A 25457-nucleotide genomic window follows, 5' to 3' on the forward strand; every position below is an offset into this window, starting at 1 on the left:
ACCACAAAAAGGTAACTTGGTGACAGAAGTAAACTAACCTTTCCCCACCCAGCCTCAGGAGAGGGCTGCTTCAAGTGGTTCCTTATTTTTCTTGGAACTACTTTATCCTTCCCTAAAAAAAAGGAGACTTTATTTAGGGGCCTGATCCCAGGAAGTGCTGCACTCAAAACTTCCTTTGAGCATAAGCTTTCGTAATAAACTGCATGCATCCGATGAAGTGAGCTGTAGCTCACGAAAGCTTATGCTCAAATAAATTGGTTAGTCTCTAAGGTGCCACAAGTCCTCCTTTTCTTTTTGCGAATACAGACTAACACGGCTGCTACTCTGAAACCTGTCAAAACTTTCTGTAGCTGCCCGGTGCTCAACACCTCTCAGAATCAGGTCTCTAGACTGAAGTAGCGTCCTCAAGATGTGTGCAATTGAAAGACGCTCTCTCTCTCTGAAAAGCAGATGTAGACGGATCCCAATGCAATTCCTTCTCTTTTCATGCATGGCAGTTTAAAGGAAGAGGAGCTCTGCACTGTCTTCTACCTATCTCTCCCCAGTCTGTATAGGAAACAGAGACAGCTCAGACACGAGGCTGTTGTGACTTGAGGATGAAGTGTAGGAGGGGAGTGCTGGTGTGATCACAACTTAATACCTATGTCTGATTTCTAGCTATGGTTTCAGATATTTTTAAAGGGCCCCAGAGGCTTTTGGGCACCTGGTTACAGAAATATACATTCTTACTTATTCACTGAACAGTGCACTGAGGGTGAATTTTCACCTCAGAAGGCACGGGGTTTAAAGACTACTACCTTTACGCCCTCACTGGAGTTGAAGTGGTGAATTTCACCTTAAAGGACATTAAGACACTTCAGATAGATTTCCTCCTAGATTTATAAGTGCATACAGCAGGACATCCCTTTACAAATGAAGTGTTATATCTGCATCATGCAGCATAGGAGGCTGAACAGTCACGCCTATTATTCCAGGCTTTTTGTCGTTCGAGCAGCACAAAAAGTAGCTTTCCCAAACAGAATATGTCCGAAACCTAATATCGTCTAAAAACTGTACTAAAAATAAATGGTAAGCCTATTTAAATTAATCGGAGCCTGTGGCAACGCAGTATCACACAAAACAAAGAATGCAGCACAGTTGACTTGCAAGCCGCCACAGATCTAAAATCATGTTGACTGTGAACAATAGATACTGTTTGACTGTACAATAAGCTGAATGTAATAACAATGTTCTTCCAGGTTATTCGCTTATAAGAACCCGGGGGGGAAGGGGAGGGAGAGGGAACAACACCCTTTCCCCTCAAAAAACATGCATAAGGACACATCCCCTGACTTTACTGTACATGACTAGGGTGCGTGGGTGGGTGTGTAACATTTACTGTATTTAATTTAAAAAACAGACCAACTTAAAATGTGTTACTATTTAGGCAATATATGCAGGTTCTGAAGTCGTAAGGCTTCTGGAAGAACTATACCAGTATGAGTAAGATGGAGACACATGAAGAATAGAAACTTAAAACAGAACTGTGACATCTGCCTCAATCTAGAACCTAATCAGCAGGGGTCCTGCTTTGAAGCTGGGCAAAACAAGCATGTCTGAACTTAAAATGTTTATAAAGCACTGCCCTCCCTAGACATTCTGTGCCATGATAAACAAACTACAATAAAAACAGTTTTTAAACATACCACCTTAAAACTCAAAAAGATAAAGCCAACTATCGGATACAAAAGCAGGTTGAAAACTGGAAACAAGGAGTGAGGTAATAGACTTATTTAGATTTATCCCTTGTGGCGGTCATAAACTGTAGGCACGTTACATAACCGATACAGAAAACACAGCCAAGGACAAAGCTTTAGACAGGCAGCGTGACTTCCTCCATCTTCCAAACCCCAAAACAGCAGGTTAGATATGGGGCCAACACAGATCATGGTTTTTAATCATCCCCCCAAGAAGGTGAAAGAGTGTTCAGGTGCTTCACTGTTATAGACTGAATTCAGGGAACAGGAAGTTACATAGTATCTACCACAAAGACATGAGAGTCACTTGCCTCCTTCATGGAGCCGGATATAGTGGGTGGTATTCTGAGCGAAGGTACCTGACAGGATGAGACTCATGGAGGTCCTAGACTCTGGCTAGGAATTTAAAACAAGTACTGCCTGCTGATGGGACAGCCAACCATTTTATAGGCAGCTATTATAAAAAAAATAGCCAGTGGACCACACTTACCATTGCACTGCCAATCAATCACTTGGAACACTGCATTTAATGGCATCGGTTTTTTAACGTTATGGCTGCTCCATCAGGTAGGATAACAGAAGTCAGTCAGAGTTGTCTTATGCCTCTCTTACTCATACATCCTATAATTTGATAGGGAACCTCCCCCATGCCTCCAAGTTTCCTTTCCTCTTTTTGCTCCCCTTAAACTCTTAACAGTGGGGCCACTACTCCACGCTGTGCTACCTGTCTGAAAAACAGCTTCAATTTCTGCCATGAGAATTCTTTATGAGGGAATCTACATTAAGACTAACTAACTGTCAGGGGCACATGCTCCAGGAGCTGGGTAGCCAGCAGAGAAGCATGCTGCCTTGGGTTCTGTTTTCTTGATCCATCTTCCTCTACCATATCAAGGTGAGCCATTTAAAAATCACCTATTCCAGTTTTAAAAAACAGATACAAATCCTATTTATGCCTGGGAGAAAAAAAGAAAAAAGCCACTTAATTCTAACTGGAGTTCACTATGTCATGACCTCTAGCTGTCATTTCCTATTTAGTCTACCCACATCACCATTGATCCATCTTTCCGGAAGCAGTGGGTGGCAAGGAACTTAACTGAAGAAGTTACAGCGTTGGGAAGACTCCAATTACTGTCCCTAATGCTACATGTCTCCCTTGGCAAACCACTTGCACAGTAGTATAATTGTCTAAACAAACACACTGAAGATGTTATTGCACTTTGTATAATGGATTTGTGTTATGTTGTGCAACGCTTTGAGAGCCCTTTAAGAATCTATTCTCCAAAGCTCTGCATACCAGCACTTTGATATTAGTAAAATATTGTAATATGGGACTGCTAGTTTGAGCAACCTTGGGAATAATTTTAAACAACTAAAATGCTGGAGTCTTCCTATGTTATCAAACTAGGACTGGATAGTGGCCTGGGTCAATAAAATTCAGTTCTGGACTTTCTCAAATTTCCAGTGTGTTCAGACCTGAAATTTTGGTTTAACCCCAAGATGGATAACTAGAGCTCAGATTTTAGAGTAGCAGCTGTGTTAGTCTGTATTCGCAAAAAGAAAAGGAGTACTTGTGGCACCTTAGAGACTAACAAAATTTATTTGATCAAATTTTAATATTCAGAGAGTGAGTGTGTGTTCATCCATCTTTAAACAGTTAAAAAAAAAAAGAGCCAACAAATGCAAAGAAGTTGTTTAAGCAAAAAGCTCCCATTTTGTGTGTCCCCACAGCATCTACAAAGAATACTGTACCATAATTTAATCACTCACAGGCCATAGTGTGGACAAAAGACCGTATGACAAGGCTTAAGGAAAGTGACTGGGATAATCCTGTTAAAGAACAGCAATAATTTAGTTTCTTTGGACTGGGGTAGTACACACTTTGTTAAAAGAAAAGGAGTACTTGTGGCACCTTAGAGACTAACCAATTTATTTGAGCATGAGCTTTCGTGAGCTACAGCTCACTTCATCGGATGCTGTAGCTCACGAAAGTTCATGCTCAAATAAATTGGTTAGTCTCTAAGGTGCCACAAGTCCTCCTTTTCTTTTTGCGAATACAGACTAACACGGCTGTTACTCTGACACACTTTGTTAAACTCTACATGGAACTGCAAGTGCATACATCACCCCAAATTTTATGAAAAGGAGCTGCTACTATCATTCTGGTTTAGTTCTAGTTTATAAACTTGAATCAAGTGCAGAAGAGGAATGAAACATGTGTTATGGCCAGAACAAGCTGTTGAAAAGGTGCAACCCTGATGTCACTTTTACAGCCAAAAATATATAAATATATTAATTTAAATATTCTATTGTTTAAACCTCCCATATGATACGCTTGTCACTAGAGCTCAAGGTTAACAATTCCATGAGACAGAGTCCCTGCCACCAGCCGCAGCAGAAAAAAGCTTTCATTACTTTAGGCTGAAGCAAGCTGAAATCCCAAGAGATAACCAGCTTACAATGAAATTCAAATGAATCTTTCCTTAAACAAGTCTACACACTTGTAAGGTTGTTAGAAAAGACTTTGAAGTCAAAAAGAAATTAATGATGACTGAAATCTCAGTTAAAAGTTGGCAGGTAAATATATATTCCTGAATCACACAAGCACCCACGTTTCAGAGCAGGAGTTCCAAAACTTCAAAACTAAACAAAAAACCCACTTGTCAACTTGTACTGTAAGTAGAAAAGGAGTACTTGTGGCACCTTAGAGACTAACCAACTGTAAGTACGAGGGATCGCTGAGGTTTCATAAGGGAAAGTTGCATTCTGGGATATGTCAATTAAAATTAAGAAGGAAATAACTCTGTGCAATGGTGCTGAATGTCTCTCTCGAGACCACAAACCTAAAACCAGCATTTTTAGATCTGTAATCTTACTTTTATATTCTTAACTCTTCATTTTCCAACAAATTGATCAGCACAAGTCATAATTCCCTCTGCCACTTCAAACCCTCCACTACATTCCAAAACAGGTTATAATGATATTCGTATCTGCCAGCCAGTTTCTAATTTCACTTCCACAAGCATAAATCAGGAGTATCTCCTTCTGAAGTCAGAGGTACACTAGCACAAAATCACCACAAACGACAGCAGAATTGGACCCAAAAATCTTTCCAGCTAGGAATTGAATACATTTTCCAATTCACAATAGTTCAGTTCAGTCCTTTGCTATAACTAAAGTTACATAAATAAGAGGAGTGTGCTGCTAGGTTTTTGAACTAGTATTCTAGGAATATTTGTTATTATTAGGAGACCAATACCCCATTTTGCTAGGTAATGTACAGACACAGAATAAAAAAATAGTTTGGAAACTCCTGGGGGCAGGGACTAAGTATAATACAAGAGGCAAAAAGATGGATACAGACAGATGTAAGAGAACAAGTGAACAGTGAGACAATATTAGTCAGTATGTCAGGTAGTGGTCTCTGCACATAAACAACATTGTCGAGTTTTTTTGCAAGCATCACAGCAAAGGAGAGTTTTAAGGAGGATAATGAGTTAGTTATGTGAATGTTTATGGGGAGCAAACCTCCCAAACATATGGGACAGCATGGGAGAACGCACAAAGGTGCCTGTTTGAATATTAAACAGGTGGGTGGTGGAGGCTGGCCTCATGAACCAATTGGAGGTGAGCATCAACGAAGATGATAGGTAGAGTGGGGATTAAATGAAGAGCTTTAAAAGTGAAAACAAGCAGCTTATGTTTGATGCTATGAAGAGGAGGGATTCAGAGAGAATGGTGACTGTCAAAAGGACAAGCTAAGAAAATGATCTTTGCAGTAGCATTCAGAATGCATACAAGTGGTATTGACAAGCAAGATTGCATTTGTCAAGGCCAGAGAGAAGCATGTTGCAGTATCTGAGACAGGAGATCATGAGCGCTTTACCTGCGTGGATGGATAAGGCCATATCGTAGCTGGGGGGTGGGATTATGAGCCTGGGTAGACATACATGTGCTAGTTCTGCTTAATCTAGCAACTAAAAATAGCGATGTGTCCAAGGCAGCATGCAAGGTGGCTCAGACTAGCTGCCAGATTACATACCTGGGGAGGTGGGGGGTCAAGTGGTATTTCACTCAGCCAGATAGCCCAAGCTGCTGTCCATGCCAACTCGGACACGATGCTATTTTTACATGCTAGTTCAAGCAGAGCTAGAGTGTTTATATCTACCCAAGCTCAGAATCACACCTCCCAGATGCTGTGTAGACATTCCCTTAGAGACCTTATACAGAAAGAAGATTTGAACATAGGACCTAAGGAGAGGTCTACCATCCAGCTGGAGTCAAAGGTTACAGGCCCGAGTGACGGATAGGATAGTGGTTTTGTCCGCAGCGAATCAAGAAGTGAGGTTGTGGGAAGATTAGGAGCTCTGTTGAGCTTAAGCTGGCAGCTAGACATCCACAAGAAGATGTCAGAGAGACAGGCTGAAATTTTAGCTTGGACGGGAGACAGATCTGAAGTAGAGAGGTAAATCTGTAGGTCATCAACATAACATGGTACTTGTTTTGTGTTTGCAGTTGAGATTGTCCAGAGATAAGGTGCAGAGAGAAAAAAAAGGGGCCCAAGGACAGAGCCCTATGAAATCTGCATGAAAAATTGGTGGGCAAGGAAGAGGAAGAGGATCCCAAAGAACACACTGAAGGAGCAATTAGAGAGATAGGAGGAAACCTGGGGGGGGACAGAGTGATGGAAGCCAAAGGAGGACAAGATTTTAAGGAGGAGGACATGGTCAGCTATGTCACAGGCAGCTGACAGGTCAAGGAGGATGAGGATGGAGTACTAATTCTGAGCTTTAGCTTGAAGGAGGTCACGAGACACTTTGGGGAGAGCAGTTTCAATGGACTGCAAGGGGCAGAAGCCAGACTGGAAAGCATCTAGGAACTCCAACTCCATACGGTGATTGTTGACACTGTGTTCAATGAGCTTAGAGATGGAAAGGAAAAGGAAGATGAAGCAGTAGGTGGAAAGGCAACTAGGGTCAAGGATGGGGTTTTAAGATGGGAGAGACTAGAGCATGTATGTATATGAGAGGAAGAGCTAGAGGAGAGTGAGAGGTTAAGGAGAAGAGTAAGGGAGGGGATGAGATGAGGGTCACTGGGGTAAGCAAAGGTATTAAAGAGAAGGGGAGCAGATGAGAAATGTCTGTCTGTGATGGGAGAAAGAGGAGAGAGTTGTAGGAGGGAAAGGGGGGAAAAGAGCACAGCAACATGAAGATGTGGTCTTTCTTCCTAAAGTTTAAACACCACTTGAGTAGAAGACATGTTCTGATGACATTTATGAACAGTAGCTTGGTATTAGGGCTCCTCTAAAAGAGCAATTCCATACTATGACCTGCTGACTATGATCTTCGAAACCAAGAAACAGGAGAAGTGCCAGGGCACATATATTGAACTGCATTCCTATGCATGAGAAACTGCAATCTGAAGTGCCAGGATTGAAAGCCCCCTTGAATACACATACAGAAACCCAAGAAAACATGAATACACTGTCATTAATGAATTTTTAATTGTCACAACAAGCATGTTGGGCACAAAACTATCATCTCTGTTTTACATATGGGAAATTATGCCCAGGGTAGGTTAAGTGATGTCCAAAGTTGTAAAAAGTCTATGGCTGAGCCAGGAATTGAATCTACATTACCTAAGTCCTAGGCTAGTACCTTCACCAGTTTGATTGCACATCTTTTTTAAAAGACATTCTAGCTCAACCAGACATTCTGAGCTTGATGCAGAAACCACCTGGTGAAATCCTATGGCCTGTGTTATTCAGGAGGTCAGATTAGAGGATCATAATGTCCCTTCTGGTCTTAATCTAAGAATCTCTGAACCACAAGATCATCCTTCCTCAGTAGATGAAAATTTCCCAATATGGACTCCTGTGTCCCAGAAACACACAGTATGGAACATTTTAGAATAGTCATTTACCCATTAAGAAAAAAAACTTAGAGAACCATGCTGATCAAAATGTAACAATTGTTATCATCAACAGCATGTGCTTGGTCTGAAGCTTTTTTATTTCAATAGAGTTGCACATGTCTCTCTCACAGCTGAATGTGGCCCCAGAACAGTACGCAGTATCTTTAGGTTAACTCACTGAAACATTAGTAGCTGCCAATATAAATAAACCTGAGAACAAATGCTCTTAAAAGACAGACACATTGATATGGTCAGAATAAAGAAAGGAGCCTTGTAGGAGGCTCCTCTTAGACAACTTAAAAGTGAATTTCTCACACTAACCCAACATTTTGTACAGTTGCTGCTAGAATTTAAGCCACACAGAGAGAGTTGGTTTGACTGGGACTAGAAATACGTCAATGTTTGTTTAACATACTTTGCCCAGCAACAGTCAGACTTCACCAGCTTGCACTGTACTGCACACGTTGTACAGCTTCTTACCTGTGTGTGTGTGTATATATATCCCTCTCAGCAATATCACCTTAGTGCAATTCAAAAACAGGTACCTCCAGCAGCACAATGCACTCCTAACATCAAAATAAAGCGATTGTTCATTACCTATGCTGATACTTTCTGCCCATTTGATAATGGCTACTCCACACTTGCCTACAATGGGAAATTGAAAAGTCTGAGATTTTCCTTTTGCTAAACCCTACAGATTTATCCTTCCCTTCCTTCTCTTGAGCACTGGGAAAATAAATAGAATTATAAGTGAACCTGGAGAATATTTGGGCTCCAGAATGGTCCTCTTTGCAGCCTGCCTCCTTTGGCTAAAATCACTCAATTTTTCCCTCTAAAATTATTCAGTATAATTTTCATAGTTATCGCAGCTGTGGCTTCTGACAGTCCGGAGATGCTGGAGGCATTCCAGAAGATCTCAGAAATCAAGCAAAAGCCTGAAGTTAAACAGGAATGTCACAGCCTTTTTTGTTTGTTTGTTTTTTAAATTGTAAAGAGTGTGCTGTATGCATATATTTGAGGAATTTAAACATATTTAGGTGAAAACCCAGAATCAAGGTCACTGCATGGGGTTATTCTGGATACATAGTAATATAACAGAGATCAGAATTGGGCCTATCATATAAATGATCCTCCAAATGGGAAATAAGTTTGTAATTCATTGGGGGTCTAGTGTGAGACAGGACAGCTCAGTTTGTTTATGCATGGCAGAGTCCTGAGATGCAAATGAAGTTCTTATGCATGCTCAGGATTATTCTGGTATTCAAAATGTAAACCTTTAAAGAAATTAGCGAATTGTGCATCTTTAGCTATTTAAATTTTTTCTTGATGATGTCATTGACAAGGGAATTTACAGTTGTCACTTTCAGGCACATCAATATGTGGGCCTTAGCTGGCTTGTTTTCTGATGCACTTAAAGAAGTAAACCATAAGTACTTACAAAGATTAGAGCTTTACAGACTTGAATGAAATGGAGTTATGCAGTTAAAGAGCTTAGTAAAGGCTATTGACAGTATGTTAAATGTTTTAAAGTAGCTATGGAGAAGAATTTGAAAGCGAAGTTGGTATAAAGCTATATACTGTAGTTCCCACTGTATTGAATTACATCTACTCTATGTATTAAACAATAGATGGCTGAGAGTGAAACACATTCTATCTTTGATCTAGACAGAAGGAAGCACATAAACTTGTTTATAAATTGGTTATACAGGTTGCCGCATTTTTTTATTCCCTTTATGAACCTATGTTCTGCATTAGCAGAGCATGTCCTAATCCATAAATTGTATTCTTTAAGGGGTTAGAACTTCATCTGTGTAAATTTAGTGCTGTATAGTCCTCTCCCCCTCCATCCTTGGGTAGGGAAAAATTATTAGGATTTTGCAAAATCCTCTTGGGAAGTTGCCTTCATAACAACCATTATACCCGGTTCTATTTTCCTTAATAAACAGGGAGTTTAGGGTCCCCAAGGAATGCAGTTCCACTTCTACTTGTGCATTACTTTCTTGCCCACCAGAAAATGCTTCATTACATTTAAGATGATGAATATTACTAACATTGATGGCAGCAGAGACTTCTGTTAGGGCCTAGCTTAGGCCCTGATTCAACAAGGTACTTAACTGCATGTTTAGTTTAGGGCACGTGAATAGTCCCATTGAAGTCAATGGAGCTACTTACAAAATTAGAGTTAACTGTGTGTTTAAAAGTATTTTACTGACTTCTCATAAGTGTGCTGTCTGTCTTAACCCTTCTTGCTAACAGAGCCATTCTCCCATTGCTCTATAAACTTTAAATTAGGGAAGGAACACGATCTTTATAACTTGGTTTAGAATATGCTCTGTATTGTTGGCTTCAATTCCAGATGTGCTCAGCACGTGTGAAAAACTTCCCATATTCTTTGGGACACCAGAGATGCCCATTTTGGTGATCTTTCCTCTATTTCTAAATCTCTCATGAACCAGAGATGTGGTTTTCATCAGCCTTTCTTCCGAGCACAGCTTCTTTTACAGATCATATATTAATATGCAGTTTACGTAAATTATATTTTTAATAAGGGCAACAGTAATCATATTATTTCTTCCTCCTTTTCTAGGATTTTAAATATTGCAGCACAATACTAAATGCTGTAGAAGTAGTATTTCTGGGTTTTTTGTTTGTAAATAAAATATTGCAATATTGCTACTAATTATAGAATTTTACTCTAATGTCCATAAATGAATCCAGGATCCTCAGCTGGCATCGGTTGGCACCTAAAACTTTCCCTCTAACTCCAGTATTTTATGTAGTTGATTTTTGATAACTAACAACATTAGTGAATTGTATTTCACTGCTTCTCTGTAATAAAATGGAATTGTATTTTGTACATTATAATTTCAAAAATTTCAGCTTTATGAGTTCACTTTAGTGTTGATTGGTTTGTGTGTTATCATAGCGTAGCTGTTTCTGTTGAGTTGATAATATTTGAAATTGCTGGAATACAGCCAAAGAAATTCTTTACCGGTACTTCCTTATCACCGTTTTCTTTTATTGCTGCCAGTTCTTATAAAATGCAGTCATAAATCAGTATTTGAGAAGAAAGGGCCTTCATATCTCATGAGCTCTGCATGAGCCCTGAACACTCCTGAAAGAGAGATGATTGGACTTCATGGGTGAGATATTCCGCTCTATTGGGTGCTTCAGTTTTCTCATTCACTGCTCTTCATGTTTGTGTATTTGGGAAAATAATATGAACTGCAGATGTAAGCACCTTCAGAAATGATAGTTATGAGACAATATACTGTACCTAATCAGCAGAAAAATGTATCTTCCCTACATTAATAGGGGTCATAATGGCAGTAGTTAAAATGTTCCCTCCAAAACTTGTAAATGCAGTCAATAGACTAACTCAAGACACTGTGGTCTTAAGCCTAAATTCCCTCCATGATAGCTTCAAAAGATTTTTGCACGGTTCACGTGCTGTACAGGTCTTTGCAGGACAGCAGAGCCAATGATCAGAAATTCTAGTGAAAGTTTGGAGATGGGGAAAGAGAAAGATCATCTCTCTTCCCTTGGACCCCCCAAAATTGTGTGAGCAAGTTGGCAGGTTTTTTTATTAAACTAGTTTATGTGCTGTCATCATCTATTAATAACAGTGCATTGACGATGAAGCTAAGCACATTAAGAGCTTCCAGGATGCATTTCAGAAGAGATCACACATATAAAGCTGTCTTAGGTTAGAAGCCTTTCCCTGCCATCTAGCACTGACTAGATAACTTGGTGTATATTTAATAAAGTAGATTGGGTCTTTCTTATAGATGCCAATTTTGTTATTTAAAGCACGTCTGAAGACATTTGGGGATCACGATGATGGAACTGTAAGAACCTGAATAGAACTACTACTTGGTGGTGGCTATTCAAATATCCACAAAAGTACAATAAAATATTTTCTGTGAACAAGTTGGTAAGAGAATGGACTGAAGAGGTTACAAGATTATTGTAAATAATAAATGTTCACATTAATATTGGTAAATGTATACATTAAGAGGAAGACAACTGCATTTTATATTTCTCCTTAGCAGTTTCATTTTATCTGGATTGTTTGTCCCCTTTCCCTCCCCAAATTCTGTTGTAGTTCCAGGGGCTAAACTGCATCTTGGTCAAGGCTACACATTTATCTTCTATTTTATTATGTGATCCTATCGCATCTCATTTCTCTGCCCTTTCCTGTTCAACTTCTCATCAGTTAGTGACAGTTCTGACACCAGCCAGTGGCATAGCAGTACCAGCACTGTGTATTCCTGCATGCAGCTGGCAGCTTTTAAGGGTGCTACCCTGCTTCTGAGGTACAATATGCTTTTTAGCAGGTTATTTCTGGAGGGGAGAAACATTTGTAGTTACATCAGAAACACTTCTTGCCATCCATCACTTTTTGCAACAGGAAATAGCAAAAAGGCCTTCCTTGAATGACAGACAGGAAATTTGAAGAAAATAAGAGATTACCTTCTCTTTTTTACAGAAGGAGAAGCAAGGGAATTCTAATTGTGTTTATTAACCATCAGGACTGACCTTCATATTGTACAGCATCCAAGGTTTAGTGCCTTTATTTTCATGTATGTATTTTTGTTTTTTACTTAATGTTTCTTCATCATCTTGGTAAAAACATTAGCATGGGAGAGGGAATTCTATATTTACATAAGTTCCCGCCTGAAGACATTATGAAGGTTTTAATCTGCAGGTACTGAAGTGGCATTTATTAGTTTGTTTTTAAAGAAGAGCTCTTCTGCCATATAAGCCACTAACTAAGGGTTAGATTTTCAGAAGAGCTCTGTCTGCTCCCTATGTGATACTTATTCAGATTTTTCAAGAGTGCTGAGCACTCTTGGAAATCCTGCTACTTATTTTGATGCCAAAATAGGAAGTGAGCTCTTCTGGACCCAGATTTTTCAGGTTGCTTTAAATCTGGTGCAACTTGCTTTTCATTTCTAGTACTGTTCCCCCCTTTTTAACTGATGCTCAGCCGCCAGTTTTTTTTCTTGGGGGTGGACTGGAATGATATTGCATGGGACAAGATTCCGCTTTTTATTTTTCTTCTGTAGCAAATGGGACTTTTAATAAAAAAAAAAACAAAAAACACTCCAGCTAAATAATGCCAACACAAAATTTAAAACCAACATAAAATATAATCTCTGCTTTGCTGTCTATACCAGAGGCATAACAAATATGGTATAAAACTCCTAGAGTCTGACTCCAGTCCAAAGACTTTCCAGAAAAAGAAACATTGATAAAATAATATTATACACTTAAATGTGTGGGTGTTTCTAAAATTACTGCTCTTTAAGCTTTCTTGCGTCCAAAGACACTTGGCTTAAGAGCATTTTGTGGATACTGTTTTGGCAGCTGGAACCACAAAACTGTTTACAAAAGACTCGGGTTCTTCCACCTCCTTCCCCACCCCTTCCTGTTTTTAAAATAGAATGTTTGAGGGAATTTTATTCCTCCCTGAGATATTGGAAATCTAAGGGTTATTTATTTAAAAGAAAAATAGACTTGAACTCAGTTTCTTATGGGCATAAACTATAGATAGTAATCTCAGAAGTTTAAATTGTTTTCAAGTAGAGTTAGGACATAAAAGTGACATTAAAAACATCGTACGCAGTGTTTCTGGTTCCTCAATGGCTTCCCAAGCTTGTTTTCTTAGAATACCAAATAGAAACATGGTATTTTTTTCCCCTCTTCATAGCTTTGTACTTCATGCTCTGGTAATGAAAATCATGTTGTTTTCTGATTCATGCAGTGCCTTGTAAACAGCAGTAAAGTTTTGTGAATTAGATTGGTGCTTGTTTGTTTGTTTTGTTGGGGTTTTTTGAAGTTATGGAATATAATGCAGCAGGCTCTCTTGTATTCTATGTGCTGATGATAGTGAAAATATGGACAGTCGTATAATTCCAGTAACTGCAGTTGAGTTCCACCAAGGATTATAATGGTCATGTCTTGACCACCTGTAGATGTGAAAGATTCCAGGAGATTCTTAAGAGTAGAGGGTTCAGCCTTCAAGCGCTCACCAAACCCTTAACAGGTACAATTACATTGTGACAGGTTTCAGAGTAACAGCCGTGTTAGTCTGTATTAGCAAAAAGAAAAGGAGTACTTGTGGCACCTTAAAGACTAACCAATTTATTTGAGTATAAACTTACATTGTGGTAACAGTTTCAAGTTCCATTGGTGGCACTGGTCAGGACACAGACAAATGACAGACTGACACAGGGATGGATCTGAGTGGCAGGTCCCAACTTTATTAACTTAACAATGGGAAGGGACACATATGCTCACCCCTTCCCACATCAGGCATTTAACTGGGTCCAGGATGAGATAACAGAACTCCCACCACATAACCAATACCTCAGGATAGACCCCCTTCAGTCTGCCCATGGGACTAAGCTCAGCTTACTTCTGAACCCCCTCGCCCTCCCTCCCACAGCGGGTGTAGTGGATACCAAGGAGGATCTAGGTCTGTATAAGCTTCAAGACTCCCCTTGTCAGTAAAGGGACATGGTCCACCAGTGAAACCCCAGGTCTCCTTTACCCTTGGAACCTAGCCCTTTCAGCATTTATCTTCCCCCGACACCAGCCTAAAGTTACAGCTAACTAAATATTCCTATATTATCTCCTGATGTTAGACTTCCTATTCCTTTGTCTAACTGTGCCCCCACAACACTGCAAGGAAGGAGAAAAACCCACCAGACCTCTGCCAGTTTAGTGCAATGGAAAAAAAAATTCCTTCCTGATCCCAAAACAGGTGAACAGTCAAACCCAGAGCTCAAGATACTACCAGTGTGGGAGGAGGGAGGGACAGTTGTAGAGCAAGTCAAAAGGACCCCCGGGAAAACTTTAAATTGGGAAGGAGGAAGCATGAAAGCCAATCAGCACCGCTATTCCCTGCCAGGCAGCTAGTGGAAGGGGAAGAAAACCCCTTCCCCTCAGTATATTTCTACCTGTTTCAGAGGTAAACAGAAAGGACCCAGCATTTCTGGGCTCGTGAGTTCTCCCTTTCCCCAAGCCTTATTAGGAATTTGGCTTCATTGCTACTAGTCCCATTAAACATTCTCAACCCCTTGTACTTGGTTAAATAGCTGCCACATTCCATATCAGAGGTAGCAGCATTTCATTGGTGGGTAAAGCAATTCCCGAATATAGCTTTCCTATACACACAAAAAATCTTTGTTAAAGAGTTAAGGCTGAAAGTGTTTTTCAATTAACTCTTCTTGTCCCCGCAGAAAGTTTTCAAAAATTTTACAAGTTAAAAAGTCTGGGCATGAACAGTTAAAGGACACAACCAGTTCCCACAGCTACGTATTTTTAATCACAGTCATCCTACTTGTGCAACTTTAACTTTTCTCCATAATACTTGCAAAAAACTGCAAAGGTCAAAACAAGTTATTATGGGGCAACGTTAAGATTTCTTGGACTGAGTAAGTCAGATAGGAGAAAGGAAAGAATAGCCATTTTCAAGCATATAAACAGCAACATTTAAACAATCTTTTTTAACCCCTTCTTCGGTGTGCAGCTCCTCGGAAGAGCTAACCGAACCAAATACAAACTTGGAGTTTCTAGGCCACACCCTTTTGAAGGCCTGATGCACCAAAAAGACTTAGGAACACTCCAGAGAAAGGAAAGGAGGGGGAAATCTTAAAAATGGCAATGTCCTGAAACTTATTTTCTTATTTCTAATCAAAATTCTGAGAAAAACTTTACTATGAAATAAATGGGCTCTGCAAAATTTCAGGGTGGTTTCCTTTTAGTGGGAAAAAAAAGAAGAGATGGGGTATTAAAATATCAGGCTACAACTGGGAGTTACCCTTTAACTTTACTGCAAAGTTGCTACCACCAATTTATTGCTGTTACAAAGCGGGATTAACATATATATAGGTATGTGTTAGGCATTATGGAGTTCGCTGTCCCAAAAGTTATCAACTGTCCAGGATTGAATACTTCATAGAAAACTTTTTTTAAAAACCAACAAATTTTACTTATTAAGCACCTCCTTCTTAAGAGCCCATGCACACGTATTTGTATTACCATAGTGCCTAGGAGCTTTTTACAGGACCTTGTTGGCATATTTCTATCCTTTTCTCCAGCTATGTTAACACAATTTAATGACAATATTCACTGCTAACAGCAGATCCAGCATTCACTACTGTCCAAATCCTAAGGTTCTCCTGAATAAAAACTAACCTCAGTGAGTCCTGTGTAATTAAGGACCTCAGGATTTGGATTTAATAGATGCCTAAAAAACAAGTTTCAGTACCATCTACTCTGGGATGTTGAAACCATTTAAGTAGGAGTGTTCAATGTAGACAAGAGCAAACCATGTTTAAATGTGCATGCTAGCCTAGATAAGAATCTAGGCTAGAAATTCAACCCCCTTTCTAGCTCTGTCCACACTGGACAAATCATGCCAGAAACCAGTTTAGTCAGAAAGATGCTTACAATGAGTTTAAAAACAAAAGCACCTAACTCAGGCTGTATTTCCGGTAACTTTTTCTTTCAGACTTCCCACTACTGCTACAGAGCCACAGCACTATGCCAACAGGCCACCAGCATTGTAACCACTGCATAATCCAACCCTGCTCAGAGCAAGTCTAAGGTTACGTGGCGATTGAAGTGCTGGTGAATGCCAGTGGCCCAACTACACCACCACCTGTGCAGCTCCAGCAGCGTAAGGGCAGCGTGGGTAAGTCTGAAGGGAAAAGGCTAGTGAAAGCAAGGTGTAAAGGGATTCAATCTACTTCAGGCCTTTACCCAACAAGGGGGAATTAGGTTTAATCATCAGAAGAAAATAACCTTCTGCCCTCTGATAGAGTTCATGAGAGTCATTGGCTCCTGAAATTGGACAGTTTGAGGTGACTGATGCCTGTGATAAGAGCGTCAGCAGACTATCTATTTGCTGAGGCAGAAAGAAGAGGCAAGGTACAGGCCTGAACGGTATTGTGGCAGAAGAAACCACGGGCTGGTCGACGCTACTGCTTAAGTCGATATCATTTATGGAGCTCAGGGGGGAGGGAGGAGACACACTCCTGAATGAAGTAAGTTACAGCAACCTAAACACCGTCCACACCGGCAGTATGTCAGCGGGAGACACTCTCCCGTCAGCACAGCGCATCCTCACCAGATGCGCTACGGCGGTGTAGCTGTGCTGTTTTAGTGCAGCAATGCAGACTTGCCCTCCCCCTCTGCTGCCACCTCCTCCTCTACGGAGGATGAATACAGCAGACAATAAAGCAGTTGCAGCCACAGGGAATTGTGGATTTTGATATTTGGCCTGAAGTTAGTGCCTGATACAGTGTTTGGAGCCAGTGATAGGCCTGAAGCCACATCCCATAGCTAGATTTCAAATCTGAGCCTGAATGTCAAATCACTAACAGCCAAACCAAAACTCTTCACTCTTCTCCGAGTCTAGTTTTAATTTAAGATTAGTTTTCCTTTAATAATCTCAATTTCCATATTCTATACAACTGCACAATAAGTTACTTTGACAACAAGCAGTTCAAGAACCACCACAATTCTTAAAATAAAGAGCCCTCTAATTCCCACCTACGGTACCACCTGCAAGTTACACTGCAAAGTGACCTCAATCAACTCAGCATCCATGTTCCATCCAAAAGAAGGGCAGAGGAAATAAAATCTATCTATCCATCCATCCTAAACATGGAGAGGGTCACCTAAAATTGAGGCCATAACACTATCTTATTCGGACAATGAAAACAGATTTACATGGAGAAACTAACTGACATGTACAACTGATGCAGTTAAGGGTAATATTCCATTCCTTTCCAAGTTCTGTTTCCCTCCCTGCCCATCCAGAAACACACAAGTCTGTTCATCTCAGATGTGCCTTTTTGGTAGTTAGCATTCTGCTCCCGACCTCCAGCTTTTTCCTCCCAGTGGAAAAATATCCAAGGAGACAGGTTTCTGTTGCTAACTTTGTGTACATCAACAACCAATCACATGTAATTTGACAGCCAGAATAGTTTCAGGTCAAGCAATATAAAAAGGTAAAACACCATTCTTTCCTCTCTGAAAAGTCCACAGGTGGTGTACAACACAAGAAATACAGACAAACAAGCACCTAAACATGATAGGAATCCTCCCATCTCTAGCAGAAAGGTCAATGGCCGCAAGAACCATCTGTATATCACTAATCATGCAAGGATTCCCACAAAGCCCAGGAAAGAGTGTGACTTTTTGATACCCTGGTTGCTTTGAGAAATCCAATTCAACTGTGTTACTAAGATGCATGGACAGCTTCTAGCTGAGATAATCAAAGGAAGCTGAACCACCACCACTTTGAACATGCTAGCCCATATTAATGCACATGAGTATCATCTGCAGGTTTTGCTCCTCTTATTCCAGGAAAGCAGAAGTCTACATGATCTTTATTTATATTTCACTTGCAAATGCTTTGCCCTGCAATGCCCAAAAACACTCCAAGGTAAGGTAGAATGTTTGAGTTTTTCCACAATAGTTCCACAACATTTTCTAACATTATGGGCCAGAGGGGTTTGTTTAAACCAACTTCACTTTATTTTTGATATTGAATGTACCAGAAGGTTATGTTAAAAACAAAAGAGAAAGCAAAGGAACGCTGAGTGGAGAACAAACCTTTAACAATGGCAGAGGGTTGGGGTTTTTTTTGGTAAATAAAGAACATTATTTCTAGCTATTCAGTGCCAAAGAGTGCCCTGGATTTACTGAACCTTGTTGAAGGTCAAAGTAAACAATAGCTTGCTTTTGGGGGGAGGTTCAATAGTTAACACAGAAGACAAAAGCAAAATCTCTCTCCAATAGTCTGTTAGAAAAGCAGCTTCGATTTCTCCTCTAACCCTCTGATTTAAAAAAATAAACCCCACACCTCCCTCTCTTCCAGACAGACACTCTAACCAACCATCAAACAAACATGCATAAATAAATACAAATGATGTATAGCGGACCTGTGGGAGGAGGAGGGAAGCAATGTAAGTTTCGCACTAACCTGTTTGAGTTCTGCCGGCATTCATGAAAGGTGGCAGTTTTACAGTCCCTACCAGGCAAAGATCCGGATTATGGCAGGCTCTTTGTGGATCCAGCTCTTTGGCTTGACAGCCCGGTTCATTTGCCTTTCGAGCCTCTTTTCTGAATGAGCCCCCCTACACACACCCTTTGTAATCTGATCGATTGCAGTTTGAGAGCTTCTCGGCAGCCTATCTGCACGTACAGCCGTTCCAGGGAAGAGAACCCACAATCAAAGTTGCTCTGAAGAAAAACTCGTGATAGCAGTAGAGCAGGGGGGGGGGGGCTTCTTCAGATGGTTGATTTCTCTTCTAATCCCCTGGAGAAAGCAAACCTGATCTCCGCGTGCTGCTGCTCCTACTCTTCCTACCGCAGCTCCCAGTCCCTGCAAACTCAGTCCTCTTTGGGGGCGGAAACTGACAGACAGCCACAGCTGGAATCTCCAATAAAGCAGCACTAGCCACACCCAGCAAGCAGCAGCCTGAGAGAGTGAGACACACAGGCTGGAGCCAGTGTAAAACAGCGGGGGGAGGGCGTTTGTACTGCTGGGATCCTGCATGCTGTTCATCCGAGCGCCACAGCCTTTCGGGGGGAGGAAAGCAGGCTTCCTTCTCTTACTATAAAGGGATCGTGGCAGTTTGAAATCTTTACTCTAGTCAGTTTTTTATAAAACAGTTATAAGTAGTTTCAGGGGCTGCGCCTGCCGTCAAGCAGCCCTCGCCAATGGTTTTATTTAACAGTCACATTTTCCCAATTTAAAATCTCTCCCCCCCCCTTTGCTTTTGCTGCTGTGCGAAGGACCCACACAAACCCTGGAACCTGTGAAATGGTTATACACTAACTAGAGTCAGCACCAAGTTACCCATTCAAAAATCCCACCCATTCCGTATTTTTCCTTCTATTTTTTCCGGTTATTTTAGGAGGTTACTTGCAAGAAGAATAAATACAGGTTGTTTCCAGACAGGAGAGAGATTGTTACAGCTAATGGGGTCTCAGCCTCAAAGTAACTTCTCCAAAGAACACCCCTGAACCTAAAAAGGAGCTGAGCAGGTTTCTTTACGAACTAGGAGGGGTCTCAACATTTTATCAACTTGAGCAGGGAAATCCTTGTTTGCAGTTCGCTCACTTTGGACCATGAAAATAAATAGACTAGCCAGCACTTATGCAGTAGCACAAAAGGAAGATCATCCATTTTTAATCAGTCGCTCCTCCCCTCTTAGATTCCCAGCACAGGAAAACTGGGATTTGCAATTAACTAAAATCCTCAAATTATTTTTTTTAACCATTTTATACACACATGGGAGTTACTACCAGGTACTGCCATAATACACACATATGCATGTAAAACACAATAATTTTGCACTTTTGGTGGTACATTATTTCAGCAAAGAGCATTAGCTGTGCTATAGTTCATATTTTTCCTGCTCAGTAGAAAAAACACAGACTTTCCATCCAGATATCGCATGTTTTTGATATTCTTAATGTAAACAAGCTGCCCTAACTTATACACCTGCCGTTTAACAAAATATCTCAGTTGCTTTGCTGAAAGCACAGTTACTGAAAAGGAAAAGTATCCTCCCATACCTCTCAGGACTAGGCTCTGGTCCCTCTTCCTGCACCTTGCAAGGAACTCAAAAGCACATTGAGTCTCCTGGGAAAGGCTCTTTCCTTGGAAACCTACCTTAGCTAGTGTGACCACTTTATCACCTGCTGATCCACAACAGGGGAAAGGGACAACACTTAACTGGCATTTTGACACTGCAACCCTGCCCTTCAGAGGTAAGCAATCAATGAGGTTTGAGTCAACCAGCTAAGCCCTGCCTCCAGTGCTAAATAACTGGCATTGCTTTCTGTGATTAGCCAATGGGTTGAGGATATTTCTCCTCTTTCATATTAGCTTCCTGCAGCAAACTACCCCTGCAATAAATAAATCCACCACTCTAACAGCCAGTGGCCTAAACAATGGTAATTAGGGATGAATTGCTAACTGCACTGCTGGGCACCAGCCCCCAAATTAGGGAGTGATCATGGAAAACAGGGACAACTACCAACAGCCTCTGGAGCCAGCTACCAAACAGAGAATGAGAAATTAGGGTCACACTTAAATATTTTGCATTTTCAGAGCATGCGTTTTCACACAGCAAGCTTGCTTACCCCCACAATTTCTCATACATCTCAGCCTCAATTCTAGAAAATGCTTCCAGTGTTACCAATAGGGTTACCACTTTTGAAATGCAACCCCCCCCCCCCGCACACACAAGCAAACCCCCCGCAACCTCAACCCCCAACCACAAGTCAACTCCGTAACTCCCCCCCTTCAACGGCCACTTAGAGTACTTAGAGAGATAACATATATAGGTAAGATTGATAACATTGAACATCACCTCACTCTCCTATGACTCAAACCCTTTCTCATACATGTCGGTGGGCAGACAGCTGCTGTATTTTCAACAGTTTTGATCTGTTACCGCTTAAACTGCGGAAGTGGGAACACTGCAGCATCTTTAACTGGACATAGAAACTTCTAACATTAGATATCCCAGTGTATTGTGATAATAATGCAAATCCTTAAACCCACATGGAAAAAAAACAAACCCTGGCAAGTTAAATTATTTTTCTGGCAACTGGCACATCCATAAAAAAACCGGCCAAGCTGGTCAAATATTGGCCAAGTGGTAACCTTTGTGACCAACCTGTTAACTAACATCAATTGTAAGCTAAAAATAAGAAAGAGATGTCTCCCATAATGACGTTTAGAAACAGGAAGGAACCAGAGTTGTAACTTCAGCTTTTCTCTTACTATCGAGAGATGTCAGGGTTAGAGCTGGACACTAGAGCTATGGGACAACTGTTTTTGGCTTTGCATTTTAGGGGCCAGAGAACTGAGCAGAACTATGTAGCTTTATTTTACAATTACTAATATCACAATTAACATCACAAAGGCTCCTCTGGTTGACAGCAATGGTAGATGCTGTGCAAAATTTCATCCCAATCTAAAACTTTTGTTATCTGTGTCACCTCAGTTTGCTCCAACAGGTGAGAAATGTTCAGAGTTCATCAAACATGGAGCAGTTTAGATTAGAGGCAGGTTGGCAATGGGCTTTGAAAACATCCTTAAAGGTCATGGCAAGGCACAAGAAGGAATTCATCTTACTAGCTCAGGAGGGACAGGAGGAGACTCTTCCTTTAGTTAACTAAATAAAAGAGTTCGACTTCTACTGAGGCCACCCTGGTGTAGAAAAGTGCCATTCATGTCAGAAACATACAGGGATATGTGTCAGGGCCTGGGCCTTTATAATGTTTTCTTTTATTGAGTGTAAAGTCTATATCCATAGAGCATTGAAACAGCTACTCTTGAATGAAAGCCAACACAACCGAAAATTTCAGGCATGACCCTGGCAGCTCTGACTCAGTAAGCAGTCTCCCATGTTGTCAGATCTGAGATATTTTTGCAGGTCTTGTGATATTTGGTATTTTTCTTAAAGCCCCAGCTCCTGGAGTCATGGTAGTATATAAGAATCTCAGTGTTTATTTAAAAAAAGTTTGCCTCCCTTATGGTTCTGGAGAAAAGCTTGAAAATATGAACCCCCAAAGGCTCAAAAACCAGAAGGCAAATCAAAAACCCAAAATGTATTTCAGGTCTCAAAATTTCTAAGCCAATCTCAGGATGTTTAGAAGGCTCAGGTCATGAATTTTTGAACACCTGGGTTGGCCAATACTGAATCTGATGCTGAGAACAGTGGAACTACTCACTTGAAGAAGTGTTTGCAAAATTGGGGCCTTAAAGGACTCATTATGAACTTTACATTTTGGCAACAGGCTGCCTGTCCTTTGCCATCTCAGTGTTGATGATAGCTCACCTCTCTCATTCTAAGGGTTGCTTTTTGTGCCTATTCTTTCTTTCTACACTCCTCAGCACTTCGTTATTTTTTCTTTTTAACGCACCACCTTTCTTCCATCTGCAATCTTTTTTCTCTTCTAGCAATTAGAGGGGAAAATGGGAGATTTAAGCTCTATCCCAGTGCAGGATTTTCTTTAGTACTGAAAAGTCTGTCCAGGTTTTTTCCCAGGCTTGTCTTAAATGTCACAGAGAAAGAGGTTTCAATCACTTGATCAGAGACTATATCACAATAAGATCTTACCATAATGGTTTTCCTGGTGTTTAGCCCAAAATTTCCTTTTTTTAATTTCATCCCACTATCCCTAGATATACCCATGTGAAAATCTTCCCTATCACCACTGCTGGTGTATGGATTCATCTGCTCTGGAGTAAAAGTGAAATGGTTTACAACTCTGCCTGGAGTCACAGCATATGACTTCAGTGACATGTAGATTCCATAAAGCCAGCAGAGCAGGAGCTCCCAAAGCAGCTCAAGAACCCTGGTTTCCCATAGAGACAGAAACATCAGGGTTGCCTTCATAACACTGAATACAAGTCAGCCTTTTTTCATTACTTTAGTGTCATGGATAAATCGGTTTCCTTTGTTCCATTTAATATATACAAAAAAGCAGCAAAAAGAGTCAGAATACTAAGTATTGGGGTACATTTGTGTGGGACATTGCTCAGGTGATGGGTCTTTTGTGGGATATCTTTAATTTGTCAAAATTCAAAGTTTCATTGGGAGAAGGTGATTGGTTTGGTTTATTCATTTTTAAAATGCTAAAAGCCGTTAGGCATGTTACTCGCTTCTGATCTAGTCTAAATTTCTTTTTATTAAAAAACAAAACCTGTTTTTGAATCGTAATGGCAAAGAATAAAAAGAACCATCTGAAACAATTCTACATTTTCTTTTTAAAAGAATCTTTTGAAAAGAGGGTTAAGGTTTCCTGGGTAAAGGCCTTGTGTGCTAAGTTTTAGTCCTGGGCAAATTTCCTGCACTTGAGATACTCACACATGAAAACAGACTGGCAAAGGAAGGGAACAGTTAATGGAAATTCAAGTGCCACCTTTAACTGTATTGGCCTAAAAACACAACTATGTCTTTGGCTAAAGATACATCTTCATTTTAAGTCCTGTTCCTAAAAAGCACTTAGGCAGCATTACGTATCACTTTCCGTCACCACAGCTATAGTTAAAAGAATATTTTGTTCAGCCCAATAATTTGGCAGTTTAAAAAGGACAGAAGCTTTTTACCATGAATAAACTATGCTATTTATTTTAAAATAAAGGCTGTAATTACACTTGGTATTCAGCCTCAGGCTGCTGATGGCCATCTTCAGGCAAAGAGGGCAATTGCCCAAGGGCCTGGGCGGGCCGCAGGGCTCTTAGGCGCGAGCGGGGTGGTGCCTGCGGTGGCGAAGGCAGCTCGGCGGGTGTGTGGAAGCCCTGGTCGTGCCAGAAGAGCACACCCAGCAGCACAGCCGGCAGCTCACTGGGCACCAGCGACACAGCCAGCAGCAGCTCGCTGGGCACCAGCCAGTGCAGGCAAAGCACCGCCCAAATGTCAGGAGGATCTTTCTAGGAGGCCCACTGACTGTTCTGCCCTGGAGGCCCGGAATTGCTGTCAGCGGGCCTGGCCATCTTTGGGCATTCTGTTCTGATTTACACCAGTGTATGTCCCCTGACTTCAGTGAATTATTCCAGACTTGCAACAGTGAAACTAAGGGCTTGTCTTCACATAGAGAAGATACTATTATACTGACAGGAGAGCTTCTCCCATCTGCATAGTTAATCCACCTCTCTGAGACACGGTAGCTCACCTGTCAACATAACTCTGCCGACCCGGGGGGGGGTTAGGTCAGTATAACGATGTCACTTAGGTGTGTCGATTTTTCACATCCCAAGTGACATAGTTATACTGATACAGGTCTGTAGTGTAGACCTGGCCTAAGAGCAGAATCTAACCATAAGCATGACATCACTTTTAGTAAGATGACCCAGGCTAGCAACAGATTCAGTAATTCAGCTATGTCGATTGTAACCCTCAATTTCATTTACAAACTCCTTTCACAATATAGGTATTTTTTGCGCTTTCAAGACAGCAAAAGTGAACCCAATGGGAGACGTGAAGATTTGAGAAAACTGGCTATACAATTTATGTATTCTGGCTTATATTATGAAGTTGTTACTATACAGATTGTTGTATCGCTGAATGCCTCTTTATAAATGTGGAATCCACCATTGATTAACAGGGTTGTATTGTGTCTCTGCCAGATGTGGGACAACAGTGAGTTGTTAGAATTTAATGGCTGCCTATGTAGGCGGAAACAATTGAATGACAATAGATTAGTGAGATAGGTTCTGGTGACTATGGAGAACAGCAAGGTATTTCACAATAGCAAGGGAGTCTAACAAAAGATGCCTATTTTCAACTATTAATAGAACTTGTATGATTAAAATGCAATGAATTAAGATGAGAATCAGTCATGCCAAACCCGCTTAAAAAAAATGCAGAAATTGGGCTTGTTTTTGGCTTCCTTGGCTTGAGAGTTGCTTCTTGGCTAGTTTTTGGCTTGCAGCTTGTTGCTTTTTGCTTTTTTTTTTTAATCAGCTCCCGTCAAGCCAGGACAAAGGGGGGCAAGCAGGGGCACGGGGGGGAGAGAGTCAGGGTGCACAGCGGGCCCACCACAGACCCTGACTGCACGCCGGAGGGGTCTAGTCACATAGAGTGTTGGTTGGGGTTCTTAGGGACTGGCTTATTTTGGCCTTGTTTTGAAATGGGATTAGCTTGATTTTTGGCTTATTGTGAAAGTCGGGGTTTTTATTTACTACATGAAAGTTGGCTACTGTGATGAGAATATGTCCTTGAAATACTAACCACATAGGAACTATGCTTGCAAACTTAAATTGTC

General features: G+C 40.8%; 1 protein-coding gene across 16 annotated transcripts in view; it reads right to left on the bottom strand.

Annotated features, from left to right (window-relative positions):
* ARVCF (ARVCF delta catenin family member) overlaps positions 1 to 25457 on the bottom strand; it is a 543783-nt gene that overhangs the window by 201666 nt on the left and 316660 nt on the right. Inside the window, exon 1 of one of the 16 annotated variants that reach the window (XM_073313199.1) lies at positions 20250 to 20372. The exons of 14 other annotated variants lie outside the window; for them this stretch is intronic. Coding sequence is in view for 1 of the 2 variants with exons in the window: in XM_073313195.1 (XP_073169296.1) it covers positions 18649 to 18669 (21 nt within the window). In the remaining variant the exon portion in view is untranslated. Of the gene's footprint in view, positions 1 to 18648; positions 19063 to 20249; positions 20373 to 25457 lie in introns of those variants that run through there. One more of the 16 variants, XM_073313195.1, reaches the window with a different exon arrangement.

Source organism: Lepidochelys kempii, chromosome 15 (assembly GCF_965140265.1).
Source record: "Lepidochelys kempii isolate rLepKem1 chromosome 15, rLepKem1.hap2, whole genome shotgun sequence".
Classification (NCBI taxonomy): domain Eukaryota; kingdom Metazoa; phylum Chordata; order Testudines; family Cheloniidae; genus Lepidochelys; species Lepidochelys kempii.